Consider the following 14,969-nt stretch of genomic DNA (forward strand, 5'->3'; position numbering starts at 1 on the left):
TTTGTCGATAATTTCTGGACATATGTTTTTAATAATAAAAAAGGAGTAGGAAAATCCTGATTATATTAAATTCATAATTACGAAACACCTAATTACATCACCCCTGGCTCCCCGTAGTTTCTATTCTGTCATTACTCCACCACTGTGCAGAAATAGCGGTTTCCACGGTGATAACAATATTTAGAATCACAGTTTGTGTATACATGTGGTTTGTGTTTACAGCTTCGCTGTTGATTAATTACATATCTTTTATTTATCTCCTTGCTAAGGCTTTCGTCGAATTAATTTTGTATAATGATTTACAAAATAACAAAAATATTCAAAATTCCAAGAAAGTTTTGATAATTTTTACATGCCATTTAAACTCATTTTACCTATGGGACGTGTACAATAAATAAATCATTAGTACAATAAAAGAAAGAAAAAAAGAAGACAACAACAGTTCTCAAGTCTTATGTGAGGAAACGGTGGCAGCATTGTTGTATAACAACAGCTTGAATATGTATACATATATATTGTTACTTGTCGCACAGATTTTCCTCAAACGATTTAATAATTGTGAAAATAAGAAGATGTGGTATGATTGCCAATGAGACACCAGAGACCAAACGGCATAGAAGTTAACAACCATAATTAGTCATCGTCCGACCTTCAACAATGAGCAAAACCCATACCGCATAGTAAAGCTATATAAAAGGCCTCGAAATTACAAATGTAAAAGAATTCAAATGAAAAATCTAATGATCTGATTTATGTAAAAAACAATGAACGAAAAACAAACAAGATAATTTTATACAGCAAAAAACGACAACCACTGAAAAACAGGCTCCTGACTTGGGACATACACACACTGAATGTTGCGGGGTTAAACATATTTGATGGAGCCATGCAACCCTTACCTAACCTGGTACAATGGTGCAACGACACAACACAAGAACAAACTATACAGAACAATAAATGAAAAACAAATATGAGAAACAGCAATAAACGACAACCTCTCAAATACAGGCTCCTGACTTGGGACAGGCACATATAAAATGTAATAACATATAAATACTTATTACATACCGACAAGTCGACCGTTATTTTCATGTGAATAAAACGAACGGGACAGAACGTTCATTCACATTTGAGTTGCAGGATACACCTTTTACCTGCATGCATAATAAACCCTTTGTATTAAAAAGTGTTTTACTTAAATTAAAATACGTCTGCGAATGGTATATTCCTGATAAAAGGTGGGTTTTTGAAACAAGAAAACTAATTCATCAGACCATGCAATCTAAATAATATTTGAGAAATGGCTTTTATAATCATTTGTGGATTTAGGCAGGACCTAACTCGCCCTACTAAAATCGGAAAATATCATTTCCATGCATAAAAAACGCTCGGCGAAATTTGTACGGTCGCACCCCACCTAGCCACAAATCCTATAGATCCGTACCTGCCAATTATAATGAAACGTTTGTGTGTGCTTTCTACATAATGCAAGAATGCATATCCTCATTTCTACCATTAATCCAATTTATGAATTTAAAAACGTTTTCAATTTAAATTCTGATCTGTATATCAGTAAATTGCATAATTAGAAGAACCGGTAATAACATAATGAAATATTAGAGATTAATTCGTCGGATATTTTACTAATGAAAACCAGATTCATGTCATCCAGGAGACTTCGATAGTTTAACTCATTGGTTACAAATACAATATAAGGCGTGCGTAAAACATAAATCTTTGGTCTAAATGATAGACATACAATGATACATAATAAAAAGTAAAATAACAAAAATACCGAACTCCAAGGAAAATTCAAAACGGAAAGTCCCTAATGAAATGGCAAAATTAAAAGCTCAAACACATCAAACGAATGGAAAACAACTGTCATATTCCTGACTTGTTACAGGCATTTCCTTATGTAGAAAATGGTGGATTAAGCCTAGTTTTATAGCTAGCTAAACCTCTCACTTATATGACAGTCGCATAAAATTCCATTATATCGACAACAATGTGTGAACAAAACAAATAGACATAATAGGTAAAAATGTCAAAAATAGGGGTACAGCAGTCAACATTGTGTTATAATCTTAATCACTATAAAAACAAATATGTCAACAAAGAAAAACAAAATATGGCATATAGACAAAGCACATAAGCAAAAAAGATTATCGTTACCTGATACATAGTATTTGTCACCTAAGCCATTTTGCAACTGGTACATGTAATTGATATATTTACGGATGGCGGTTACCATTAACCAGGGACAAGTATTACAGATATAAAGGGAGAACAGAATAAACAAAATTATGTTCACCCACTACACATTGGGGTTGTCCAATTGTACTGAAAGGAGAACAGAATAAACAAAATTATGTTCACCCACTACACATTGGGGTTGTCCAATTGTACTGAAAGTAAAGTTGCAGCTCGTTCGGTCGATTTTTGGCTTTGAAATTAATTTTGAGTGTTTAGATCCAAAACCTTTGGTCTCGATCGATCCTGGTGAAGCTTCTCTCGGAAACACGTGTGACACGCGGTATCCCAAACTTTTGGTCTCGATCGATCCTGGTGAAGCTTCTCTCGGAAACACACGTGACACACGGTGCTTCCGAAACTTTTTGGAACGAGCGATCCCGGTGAAGCTTTTCTCTGAAATACTTCTATCAAGCTATATTATAAGCACAACAGAATTTCTCGAATATTTAGCCGTGCGACCACTTTTAATGCAAATCTTAGTGATGCTACATGTAAATCCCCATTTCAATCGAATAAGATAAACCCATGCAATCCGTGAATCTTTTATAAATTAGTAGTTGTATTAATTATTCCATATGATCATAAATGTAGCAAAAATTACAACTTTGGTCGATACAGTGATTCAATACATTCAAATGTACTCTATATGAAAAACGTTTCAAAGTGAAGCAGTAGAGAAATTTTTTACTCGTTAGACGCTTGTTTCTGCTTGAAACACGATTGAATAACCATATTAGAGGCATTCGAGTCTTTTACAAGTATGTTATAAAACGTGTTGCAGATATACGAGTAATACATATCTTTTCCCTTGTTTGTGTTGCAAATACATGGCGACATTTATTAGTAAAACAATAGTTCATTCTCTATAGTTGATAGGACCGCCATTGAAAACCCAATGCGTGTCCTGTACAAAATTGGTTGAATTGCAGTTTTGAAAAGATAATAAGTCAGAAAAAACTAAATAACAAGTTAAATTTCTGCATGTTTACTTGTTTTCTCTTTTCCTGTTCTTACTAACTTTGATTTCAGAAAAGTAAAGTATGACCTCTATATATCCATTTTAACCAAATGACGCTTAAGATATATGCATTTAAGGACGCTAGCTTGCAATGCATGCATTGAGAGACGCTTGCGATGCATACATTTAAGGACGCTTGCGATGCATGTATTATTTCCGGCAGCAGTGATAAACAATAGAAAACTGATATGATCCCTTTTTGTATGAAAACCGGCTACCTACTTTGCATTGGTCATTGAGGATTGTATCCCAATTGCTTACACCAATTCAGACATGTCCATCCTCTTGGTATTTTACCCTCTCAGTTTCAGACTGTACATGCATATAAACAAAATTTGCTTTGATTTAAACAGAAATTCGCCATCTAAGAGATGTCAAAATCTTCTCCCATCGATTCCGAGGAAGTTTATCATCCGGAAAAATCCAGGTAAGTTGACAAACGAGTGATCGATTGATTCCGAATTCATACCTATTCCCACCTTCCCATAGATAAAAAACTATCCATTTACCACGAGTCCGTAGAAAGAGTGAAAACTATTTGCATGGTGCCTATAGAAAGTATATTTTTGCCATGTCAAATAATAGCTTCGTCCCTATTCCATATGTTTGCAAATGTTCGTATGGCTATTGACCACACATAGTTTGTCCTATAGGTTCTTCTTCAAAGATGTTTTAGTCAAAACGTGTACCGAAGCCTTTTACATATACACCTATATATCAGTAAGGGTTTTGCTCGTTGTTGAAGCCGAACAATGCCTGCATGTTATTGTACAAATCTTTGTCATTTGGTCCTTCACTTTTGTCTCACTTGCAACCCTATCTCCTTATTTTTATATTTATAACTATTAATAAATATAGTAATCAAAACAAGATTAATAATTATCAGATTGACGAACCTAGTATTTGTTCATTGTCGTTAGTAGCACATTGAAAATAAAGCATTTAGATGTTTTATATTAAGCATAAGATAAGCTAGCTGCATGTGCCTGTCCCAAGCCGGGAACCTCGTCAGTGATTGTCTTATATCATATCTTTATTTGAGAATATGATGTTTATGGCAAATCATTGATAGTTATTTCTATTTAGCTATTCACATTTTTTAATCAGATGAGTTTGAGGTTAAAGATTGCGTTTTGGCTGTAGGATGGTTTTCTTTTGTTACTTATATCGCTTGGTTGCTGTCTCATTGACGTATACCCCACACATCCTTTTATTCATAATTTCATTACCTAAACACCCCAAAACAATAGATTAGTTCAATTATATCTGGCATTATCATGATTAAGATCAGCATCCCAATATATTAATAGCTTTAATGTCAAATAAATATATTAATCTTGTGATAAAACAAAGCAAAAATAATATAGCATAGAGATAAAAATTCTTTTATAAATGAGCACATGGTAAAAAATTATAAGACTTCTGCCCTCTGTTCTAATGACTGTTTTATAAAGGAGGCAACATTTTAGCATGTTCCATAATACAGGGGATAGCATTTCTGTTCGTTCTTGTGTAAGAGGCATACAATTATAAGTAGATAAACAATTTTCAAACAGATTATCCCTTTGATTTTTGTTAATTTAACATTTAAGGAGTAAGTAATTCTCTTCCTCCAGAAAGTGATACAGTTTACATAATCTAGCCTTTCTGAGTTTTAAAATGGCGACCTTTTTATATTTCTATATAACGCTTGTTCATTCGTTGTCATAGCAAGCATGAACAAGGTTCTACTCTTCTCTAATTCATTTGTCAGACTTTCTATTGTCACAGCAAGCATGAACAAGGTTCTGCTGTCTCTAATTCATTTATCAGACTTTCTATTGTCACAGCAAGCATGAACAAGGTTCTACTGTCTCTAATTCATTTATCAGACTTTCTATTGTCACAGCAAGCATGAACAAGGTTCTACTGTTCCTACTTCATTTGACAAGCTTTCTAGTGTCACAATAAGCATGAACAAGGTTCTATTGTCACAGTAAGCATGAACAAGGTTCTATTGTCACAGTAAGCATGAACAAAGTTCTACTGTATCTAATTCATTTGTCAGACTTTCTATTGTTACAGCAAGCATTAACAAGGTTCTACTGTCTCTAATTCATTTATCAGACTTTCTATTGTCACAGCAAGCATGAACAAGGTTCTACTGTTCCTACTTCACTTGACAAGCTTTCTAGTGTCACAGTAAGCATGAACAAGGTTCTACTGTCTCTAATTCATTTGTCAGACTTTCTATTGTCACAGTAAGCATGAACAAGGTTCTATTGTCACAGTAAGCATGAACAAAGTTCTACTGTATCTAATTCATTTGTCAGACTTTCTATTGTCACAGCAAGCATGAACAAGGTTCTACTGTTCCTACTTCATTTGACAAGCTTTCTATTGTCACAGCAAGCATGAACAAGGTTCTACTGTCTCTAATTTATTTATCAGACTTTCTATTGTCACAGCAAGCATGAACAAGGTTCTACTGTTCCTACTTCATTTGACAAGCTTTCTAGTGTCACAGTAGGCATGAACAGGGTTCTACTGTCTCTAAATCATTTGACAAGCTTTCTAGTGTCACAGTAGGCATGAACAAGGTTCTACTGTCTCTAATTCGTTTGACAAGCTTTCTAGTGTCACAGTAGGCATGAACAAGGTTCTACTGTCTCTAATTCGTTTGACAAACTTTCTATGTCACAGTAAGCATGAACAAGGTTCTATTGTATCTAATTCATTTGTCAGACTTTCTATCAACACAAACGAAAAGTAGGAGAACCGTTTTTTTTCCAATGAAAAATAATCGTTATAGAAACTGTCGATCCTTATTAAGAGAATAAAGCAGATTGTTTGCTTTGCGTCAATTGGCAAATATTTCATGCATATTCATGCAAGACGAGAAAAAACTTAACAATACGTCTGGTAGATAGGCTCTTGCAAATAGTTAAGAACGGTATATAAAGAGAAATTTTGACGTTTTGCTGCACATAGGGGCATAAATATTGCCTTGCCACTGGACATTTGTCGTTTAGGAAGCTGCATTGTGCCCTGGCTTTAGACGCTCGAAGACGCTGCATAAGACCAGAGTTAACACAAATGAACATTAAAATATACTTAAACCAATTTTAAATGTAAAATAAAGGAAACATACACATTACACTTGAATTTGATCAGACAGATAAGATACATACAGGATGCTTTTAACTGTAGATAACTAATCAAAGTTAGTATCTTTGAAATTTATTTTCAGACTAAAGATGAGTCATTTCGTCAGAATAAGACGTGTTGCTATGTTACTAATCGAATATTGTCTAACTTTTTGTAAAATGCATGTATATATACATATGAAAATTAACAATTTGCATTAATTTCACAATCATGACGGAGCTACTAACTCCGCTGCGTGGAGGGTAAGTTAATATAAAACAAAACTTTTATTATCCAATGATGTTTTCTAAAATCACCTTTAATGGAAATTCAGTATACATTTGCTGTTGTCTTTTTGATTTTGAAAGCAAGAAATTTAAACATAAACAATAGTTTACTCTTTTTCATATCCTTGCATTTAAATTCTAATTAATAGGCTCTGATCTTTGTTGAATCAAAACCATTTGACTATATATGTGACGCGTATTAGTACAATATTGGTGTGTGGTGTTCAGATTATATGTGACACGTATTAGTACAATATTGATGCATGATGTCCAGAACAGTAATGACAAAACGTTAAATCGTACAGTATGGAGGAGAGAACAAGAAAAAAATAACTATAAGTGTGTTTTTGTTATTGACATTCAGGAAAGGAAGCTAGCTGATATATTTGGCAATTGGTGAATTAGGTGTGTCAAATTAGTGATTTTCGTTTAGTGAACAGAAAACAAAACCTTTGGATGGCCGTTTTATAAGTATGCTATCGCATTTGATGATGGACCATGAAAAAAATCATAGAAGCGAAGTATGTTTTTTTAGATATTGACAAAGTTTTAGACACTGTAAGCTTTGACTGATTGTTAAAAAAAACTGTGATAATCGCCAGAGTACTTTTATGTGGAAGACTAGCTTAGTCTTATACTTATTATTTAATATTTTTACTTGAATAATTATTTATTCGTCCGTCACTTGTGGAAGATTCTATAGATGAATGTTCCTAATGGGCTTCTAATTATCCATGATTGCATTCCCCGCTGTGATGCTTATTTATGTACACACACTTCTTGATCTATTGTGATCTTTGACTGCTCCTGTCGATTCTGGTAAAATAGTTCCTGGACAATTCACGCCTGAAACATGGCAGCAGCTGTGATTCATCCGCGGTCGTCTGCTGACTAACGATACAGATCTTGCCAAGTTTTCGTATTTCATGATTTTTGTTAAAGTTTTTGTATAAAGTTTGTTGGAATAACTTATTTAAATGGATGATTCTGATATAATTCAAAAGATTGGAAAGAAACGGTAAGAAATATTTCTTTAACATCTGGAAGAAGTATTCTGTAGGTAAAAATAGTTTGTAAAGTAAAAGCAGATGTTCGTTGTATGCAAGGTTGTTGAAATAGATAAAGAAATTATCTCCTTAGGAACAATAAATGAAATGTAGAAGAAGTTAAATTTTGAAGCACAATAAACATAGTTTGGTTTGTTTATTTAAAAACTACGCAAACAGTACCTATAGTTAAAATTTAATTACTGTGTCATTTGGTGCGTTCTGTTTTGTTCGTTTCCACTGTATTGCAAGATAACCTGGCACCTCTTTACCTATTAACACTGTAATAGCTTTAAATGTAACTGGATATACTGCATTATAATGCTTAATCTTAAAACAAAGCCAAATTCCTGAACCCCATTCTAAATTATCGATCGCTTTCATTTTGAATTAACCATAGATATCATGCATGGTGTACATTTGATACAATAAATCGGACTCACGCCCTCAGGGGTATCTCTAAAACCTGTGTTTCTGAATCAAAGTATACGCTCGAAACAAAGCTTGTATATAATTCAAACTGACTATATCAAGTTGCTCTGTGTTTCTGTTGTGGTATATACCAAAACTATTTGCATGTAGTTCGCAGGACTTTATTATTTTAAATTCAATCTGCCTAAATGTCATTACGACTTTTCAACGAACTTTTTACCTTTCATTCGGGTTTCAATTGAATCGATTTCAAATAACTGAAAAAAAATTAAACTGTTTTTTTTTATTAACAATCTCTACTATTACTTCATTGTTGAAAGGAGCATGTTTTCACCGGTTGACCCCTCTTTTGAGCTATAAAATGACTCAATTTGAGATGTATAAGTCATGCTAGTAGGTAGTTTCGTATTATCATGATCATTAGGTTGGAATTTTCGGAGGAATTTACATCAATTACTCAATAACTTAAAAGCATAAGGAATTCAGACTTCAACGAGCTGTAATTTACTATACATGAAAAGATAAGATACTTAAGAAGATAAAAATAGCTTAAAACTCACCTAACGTTTTATCCATCAGCGCCATCATATTTCAACAATACACCAATATATGAATTCATGCACACTTGTACGTGATTGTACGGTGCATATACATGACTTGGAGGAAGAAGGGGAAAAAGGGGGGTAGTATATGGTTACTGTACCTTGAATAAGATAGAAGAAATCGGATATTAAGTGAAAATAATTATATGAGTTACATTAAAAACACTATTTGGCCACGAAAGTTAAAAAAATAATAATTGTTTTTAAATGATGAAGGTGGTGACACGCTTTTATAATGTGGTATATATGGGGTAAATAAAGCAGGGATATGGGATATGAGGGGATAGAAAAGTGTGGATGTGGGATATAGGGGGTAAATAAAGTGTGGTTATGGGATATAGGGGGTAAAAAAGTGTGGATGTGGGATATAGGGGATAAACAAATGGGGATGTTGATTATTAGGGGTAAAAAAAAGTGGGAAGTAGGAAAAAATTTACAAAAAGCGGGATTTGAGAAATGATTTCAAACCCCTCTATGATGTTTATATTCTGACAGACCAATGTCTTGTTAAAATTTGTAACTATGTTTATAACATATGAGATTGATTTAGAATAATTTTTTATTTGGGACGCAAGAACACAGTGTGTATGATATTTTTGTCGTACAACTCGCCATTTACGAAATCCCCATGGATAGTTTTTTTGAAGGTTCTTATCAGGTTCTATAGATTAAACGTCCAAAAATGTTGTTTTTTTGTTGTTTGATTGACGTCCAGTGTCAAATATTGTATGCATATTCAAAACGAGAACAATCAATAAATATTCTATTGGTGGATTATGCAATGTGGGTCGATTGCGATAAAGGACGGATAAACAAGACCGCCACTGGAAAACTACAAATAGGGACAGACCCTCAAAGAAATTGAGCCCCTTCACGAAGCATCGGTTTAAAGTCCTCATACCGACTAGACGTGGCTGCTTTTATTTGTACATTCCACACAGCCAAACAGACGCACTTTTGTATATTTTTTTAAATCAACGTGACAATATTTCTATATCCCAGTCATCCCTTGGGGACGTTGCTGTGTATTTAAAACACCCAACACAACCAAACCGAATTCACTACTACGCCAGTCTCAGACAGCCTCTTTTCCATACCCAAGTGATACTTAAAAGTAAGTTCATCGAAATAACTCTGCAAATAATTACATTATTTGATTTCTGTACGAAATACACGGGATTATATTAACACTTGTTTTGAAAAAAAAAATATAGACAGCAAAGATTGTATTATATCTATCTGATGAGTCAAGCCCTCTTCAACTGATTTGTTTGTTCATATGTTGTGCTGTTATACCACTGTCCCAGGTTAGGGGAGGGTTGGGCGGCCGCAAACGCATTTAACCCAGCATGTGCCTGGCCCATTTCAGGGGCCTGTAATTTACTGGTTTTCTTATGTGACTGTATATTAAATTTGTTTTTCATTTGTTGTTTTATAAACAAAGCACACTGTCGGTTTTCTCGTTTGAATTGTTTTACGTTTTGTCATGTAGGAACCTTTAATGTAGTATGGATTTTGCTCATTGTTGAAGACCATACGCCGGTGACTCTACGTCATTTGGTCTTGGGTGAAAATTTATCTTATTGGCAATTTCACCTCCTTATTTTATTATATCAATGAATGAATTACTTTATAAAAACAGTCGATAGACATGAGGCTCTGGATGGGGGGAAAGGGGGGGGGGGGGTGGTCTTCCATTCTGTATTTCTTAATTTCTAAGGCCATTTTTCTCTATTCTTTATAAATTTTGCCTGTTATTCTCTATTCTTTATATTTTAGCACCCCATTATTCTCTATTCTTTATTTCATTTTTTTGCCTATTTTTTTCCATGTTTTTTATTTTTGCCGTTTATTCTTCACATTTTGCTTATAATGATCTATTCTGTAAACCACATCCAGTCATGGTAGACGGAATTATATCACAAATATGCCTTAATGTAACAGTGAACAGACATACGCTGACCAGACTGACCTTGTATATTTTTACACACAAGTACTAACTTGTCTGGCACAGACTTTCCAAACAATTGGGTACGAAATCAGATTACATGTTACAGAAATAATAAGTACAAATTATTCTGATTATCTCGTATCTCTAGGTCTGCGTGCAACACCATCATGATCATTGGAATTAATTAGGAATATGCGATCAGCATCATTATCTCGGACATATAACATGTATAAGTGGATATTAAATTGATGATCTTATTCAAATTTGTTTTGCTATTTTGGTAAAATTGTTTCTCAAACTTAATTTTCTATCCAATGCTAGTTTTTTAATATACAATTATTATTGATAATGTTTATCAAGTTGCATTTATGTGTATTTAACCCATATTAATCGAGGCTACATATAGCCCAGTGTATATATGCATGCATACAGCTTTGGGGATCCGTTGTTTTGCCATTATCAAATGGTATTTCATAGGCTTAATTACAAAAAAATATTGAATCTAGACCTGAAAAATTGAAAGCATGTATCAATTTTAAATCTCTATCCAGTAATTATTACTCGTATATCTACTTGCCGGAGTGAATATCTTCATATATTTGCCAGTGGATGTAATGGAAACAACAATCAACAAGTCGTTTTTTTTAAAGTGCAGCTACGTGTATAACATGTATAACAAGAAGCATAAATGTTATTGAAATATTGAAATCTTAATATATACTCATAATGACAAGTAATCAACTACAAAACCAATCCTAACGAGTGATTCAACTTCTTCGTTACTAACAGGGTAAATGAACTCGATCTATAACTTGTAATGAACCTGCCAAGACTTCTTTCATCTCGTCTTATTGTCTATCCTTTACGTAAATGAGAAGGTGCGTGAAAGTTCTTTCTTGAAATAGAAAATTGTGTTTACATAAGACCAGTATATATACAACCGATATCAATTTTATATACACATATAGAATATTTGTTCCCAAGTATTGTGTGCCTTCTTTTATTTTAAATATCAGTAACAGGTAATTATGTATATACAACTTATGTTTAACAGGGGCTATTCAGGATTGTTTAAAGGGAGGTGTAATTCCCAACGAATAAATTTATAGATTGTATTCCAAAATTTTATATATCTCGTGAAAAACGTAACATTGGATTTTTTAATCTTCTTTTTTGGCGTCGGATCAAAGGGTGAGGCGTACCCCTCTACGTCCCCTGTCTTGGATTCGCCACTGTTTAATAATCTTTAAGATAAAACTCAGTAACTCACAAATATAAGTTCGTACACGTGATGTTTCCAGGAGCTAACTTAATCTTGCTCTCCTTTTATCATGGTTTTGTTTTACAGTAACGTTCGTCTGTTCAATGTTCGAAAAACATATCAGAATACCGTGTTCTTTACATGCTTCTGATTTTGTTGGTACTGAGCTACTAAAATGTGTTAAATGATTAAAGTCAGTTTCAGCACTGTTATCCTACTTATTCTGATAACTTAGAAAACGTAGGTATAGCCTTTCATAGATTTTACCTGTAGGTAGTTTTAGCATGCGCGGAACTGAATATTTCAAACGGGGATTTCTATAGTTTCCATATAAAAAGGTATGTTAGGGGATGGGAAGGTTCAGCCTTATATTTGTCGTGTTAAATATCACATGGGATATACCAATTCGTGAAGAAAAGGACCCCTTTTAATTACTCGCCGTTTTTTCTAAATCCTGCAAGTATTGAACATATTTTAGAATATTTCCTCTTGATCTGCTGAATGACTTCATTCATATAATAAATATTTTTCGGTAATATTCACGTCCGGGACATATACTTTTATCAATTATAAACTTTAACAGATATTTGTCATGATGTGTAAAAAGTCATCAATCTCATTTAGTTTTTTCTATTCTCTACGTTTTACAAAGTGACCAAAAGTAACCAAAAATGCATTATTCTTAAACTTAACTCTGATTGGCTACTCTAAATCAAAGTTCATTTAAGTTTCGAGAGGATGATGTAAATCAATGTTTCTTTGACTTTTGTCACTGTCAAAAATCCTTTCTAGACTTTGAAATTTGATTGGTCAAAGAAAATAATGATATAGTGACAATAGTTCTTAAACCACGAACACGTGTATCATGTTTTTCATTAGGTTGATGTACTGGAGTCAAATTTCCTACAAACATGTACCTTCAGAAATACTATATTTCCGTAAACGAAACTATTTTATTTACTTCTGCATGTATCTTGTGGATGCACTCATTATGAAGTAGCAAATTCTAGTAATATTTATACGAAGAGTAATCAACAATGTTAATGGCTTACCGAAATCGTGATAATTTCCGCATATTGTTTTAATTTTTCACATCTGACAAGTAACATATATTTTCTACTTATTTAGAACGATGACATAATATAATTAGGCTTTAAAATACTGTCTGCAAATTATTCATAAATCAATTAATTAGCACGATTACTCATTGATGATTACCTGATTGCGTATTGTTTACAGATTCCATAATGTTGTGTAGTATATTCTGGCATAAACTAGTTGTAACACAGTTATGACATAGTCGTTGATTTGAGGACGAGGTATATCAGGCGTGGGTAGCTATGTAACCCCTCTGTGATGATAATCTATACCGAATCATATCTAACGCCCAGTAACGAAACATTCTTTCGAAGTATATATACAACAATTGTGCTCGTTCTTGCAGTTTGTAAACATTATAACTTTGTTGTTGCCTAGAATGCCATGGTTGAGTAAAAATGACAAAAATATTTCTTGAATGGTAAGGTCTAAAATTATTTCGCTTTTTAAGTGTCGAATGCTTTGGCTTCTTTTGAGTGATGCTACATGCAGCTTTTATGCTTGAAGTTTGAAACTGCGCACTTATTCTTGAAGATTAAAACTGCGCATTTATATTTGAAGAGCAATCACAAGTGAAAGGATAACTTAAATCTATCGAATTTGAATCAATGATGAAAAGTTGTATCATAAATATGCATAGTTTGAATTAATCATGCGTACGCATATATGTGTTATCATTTTTTGAAGACAAAAATGATTGACAAAATGGATGTAATTGTCCGTTTAAGAAGGTAATAATTTAAAGCCTCATTTCGCCGATTAGAGTGAAACACATCTAATTCTGGCAATGATGATGTTCCGTTTAATCAACAATTGTTGGAGTTGTCCTGAAAGTACAAGTTTCAAATATCAATCCAGTATTCGGGAAGTCCACAGGATATGCGAAATATAAGATTTAAGTGCATACTACTATTTGCTGTGACATTCAAGCTTGTGTCTTTGCTGGAATATCTTGATGGTTAAAGTTTGCGACATTACTTAGCTTTTGGATTATTTTTTATTCGAAAAATGATTATTGTGATTGTTCTGTTCCGGAGTGATCTTTCAAGCAAAAATAAAATATATGTATAATCACTATGTAATTTCTAATCAAAAGTTTGAGAAAAATGCGTTCTATTCCGTAAATTGCACACGACTTTAAAAAAAATGTAGCCTCCAACTGTCCTCTGGTTATTTGTATCGTTGGGTTGCTGTCTCGTTGGGTTGCTGTCTCGCTAGGTTGCTGTCTCGGGGACGTATATCCCAAATCTTTAATTCACACATATAAGCTATTCTGATAGAAGCATCAGATAACAAATCTATAACGACGCAGAACCTGTGAACATGATTATCTTATCTATAATGTCAACTCGAATTGATTTTAGTATTCGTCTTTTGAATTCCCAATACCAACTCAGCGGAGATTATATATATTTATATCGTTAAAAAAAAGCAATACAAAAAAAAAAGAAAAAGAAAAAAAAAACATATTCCAATGTGAAGATGCATGTACGTTGCTACCATATTTGATTGCTTAGGATTTTTTTACAGCAATGAGTTGTCTTCTCCTTTGTTTATCTTCTAGCATGTAAGAGAACAACAATTCAAAGGAGGAAACGGAAGGGCAATGATTTATAGTTCTTTGTATTTCTGGCAATGTTTTGACAGATTGCATTGTTAATTATAGAAAGTGTGGGATGTTTCTTAACTGATCGTGATGTTTATTTTTAAATCAATGTGACATCATACGCGGTAGATAAGTAAATATATGAATAATATATTTGATCAATAGCAGATATAAAATATATACTGGTGAACAGTAAATCTAAATATTTTAATACAATATAGGAGGTAATAGTTAAAGCTGTAAGTTTTTCATTATTTTTTCTGTGATTTCCGACTAACAACATGCA

At 33.2% G+C, this 14,969-nt stretch overlaps 1 protein-coding gene across 4 annotated transcripts in view; it reads left to right on the forward strand.

Annotated features, from left to right (window-relative positions):
- LOC127711614 (tripartite motif-containing protein 45-like) overlaps nucleotides 1-14,969 on the forward strand; it is a 32,179-nt gene that overhangs the window by 908 nt on the left and 16,302 nt on the right. Inside the window, exon 2 of one of the 4 annotated variants that reach the window (XM_052217712.1) lies at nucleotides 3,628-3,701. In XM_052217712.1, the coding sequence (XP_052073672.1) occupies nucleotides 3,646-3,701 (56 nt within the window). In that variant the 5' untranslated portion in view covers nucleotides 3,628-3,645. Of the gene's footprint in view, nucleotides 1-3,627; nucleotides 3,702-6,586; nucleotides 6,664-7,468; nucleotides 7,706-13,216; nucleotides 13,499-14,969 lie in introns of those variants that run through there. The other 3 variants (XM_052217715.1, XM_052217713.1, XM_052217716.1) reach the window with 3 other exon arrangements.

This window comes from Mytilus californianus, unplaced genomic scaffold (assembly GCF_021869535.1).
Source record: "Mytilus californianus isolate M0D057914Y unplaced genomic scaffold, xbMytCali1.0.p SCAF_8, whole genome shotgun sequence".
NCBI classification, from domain to species: Eukaryota; Metazoa; Mollusca; class Bivalvia; order Mytilida; family Mytilidae; genus Mytilus; species Mytilus californianus.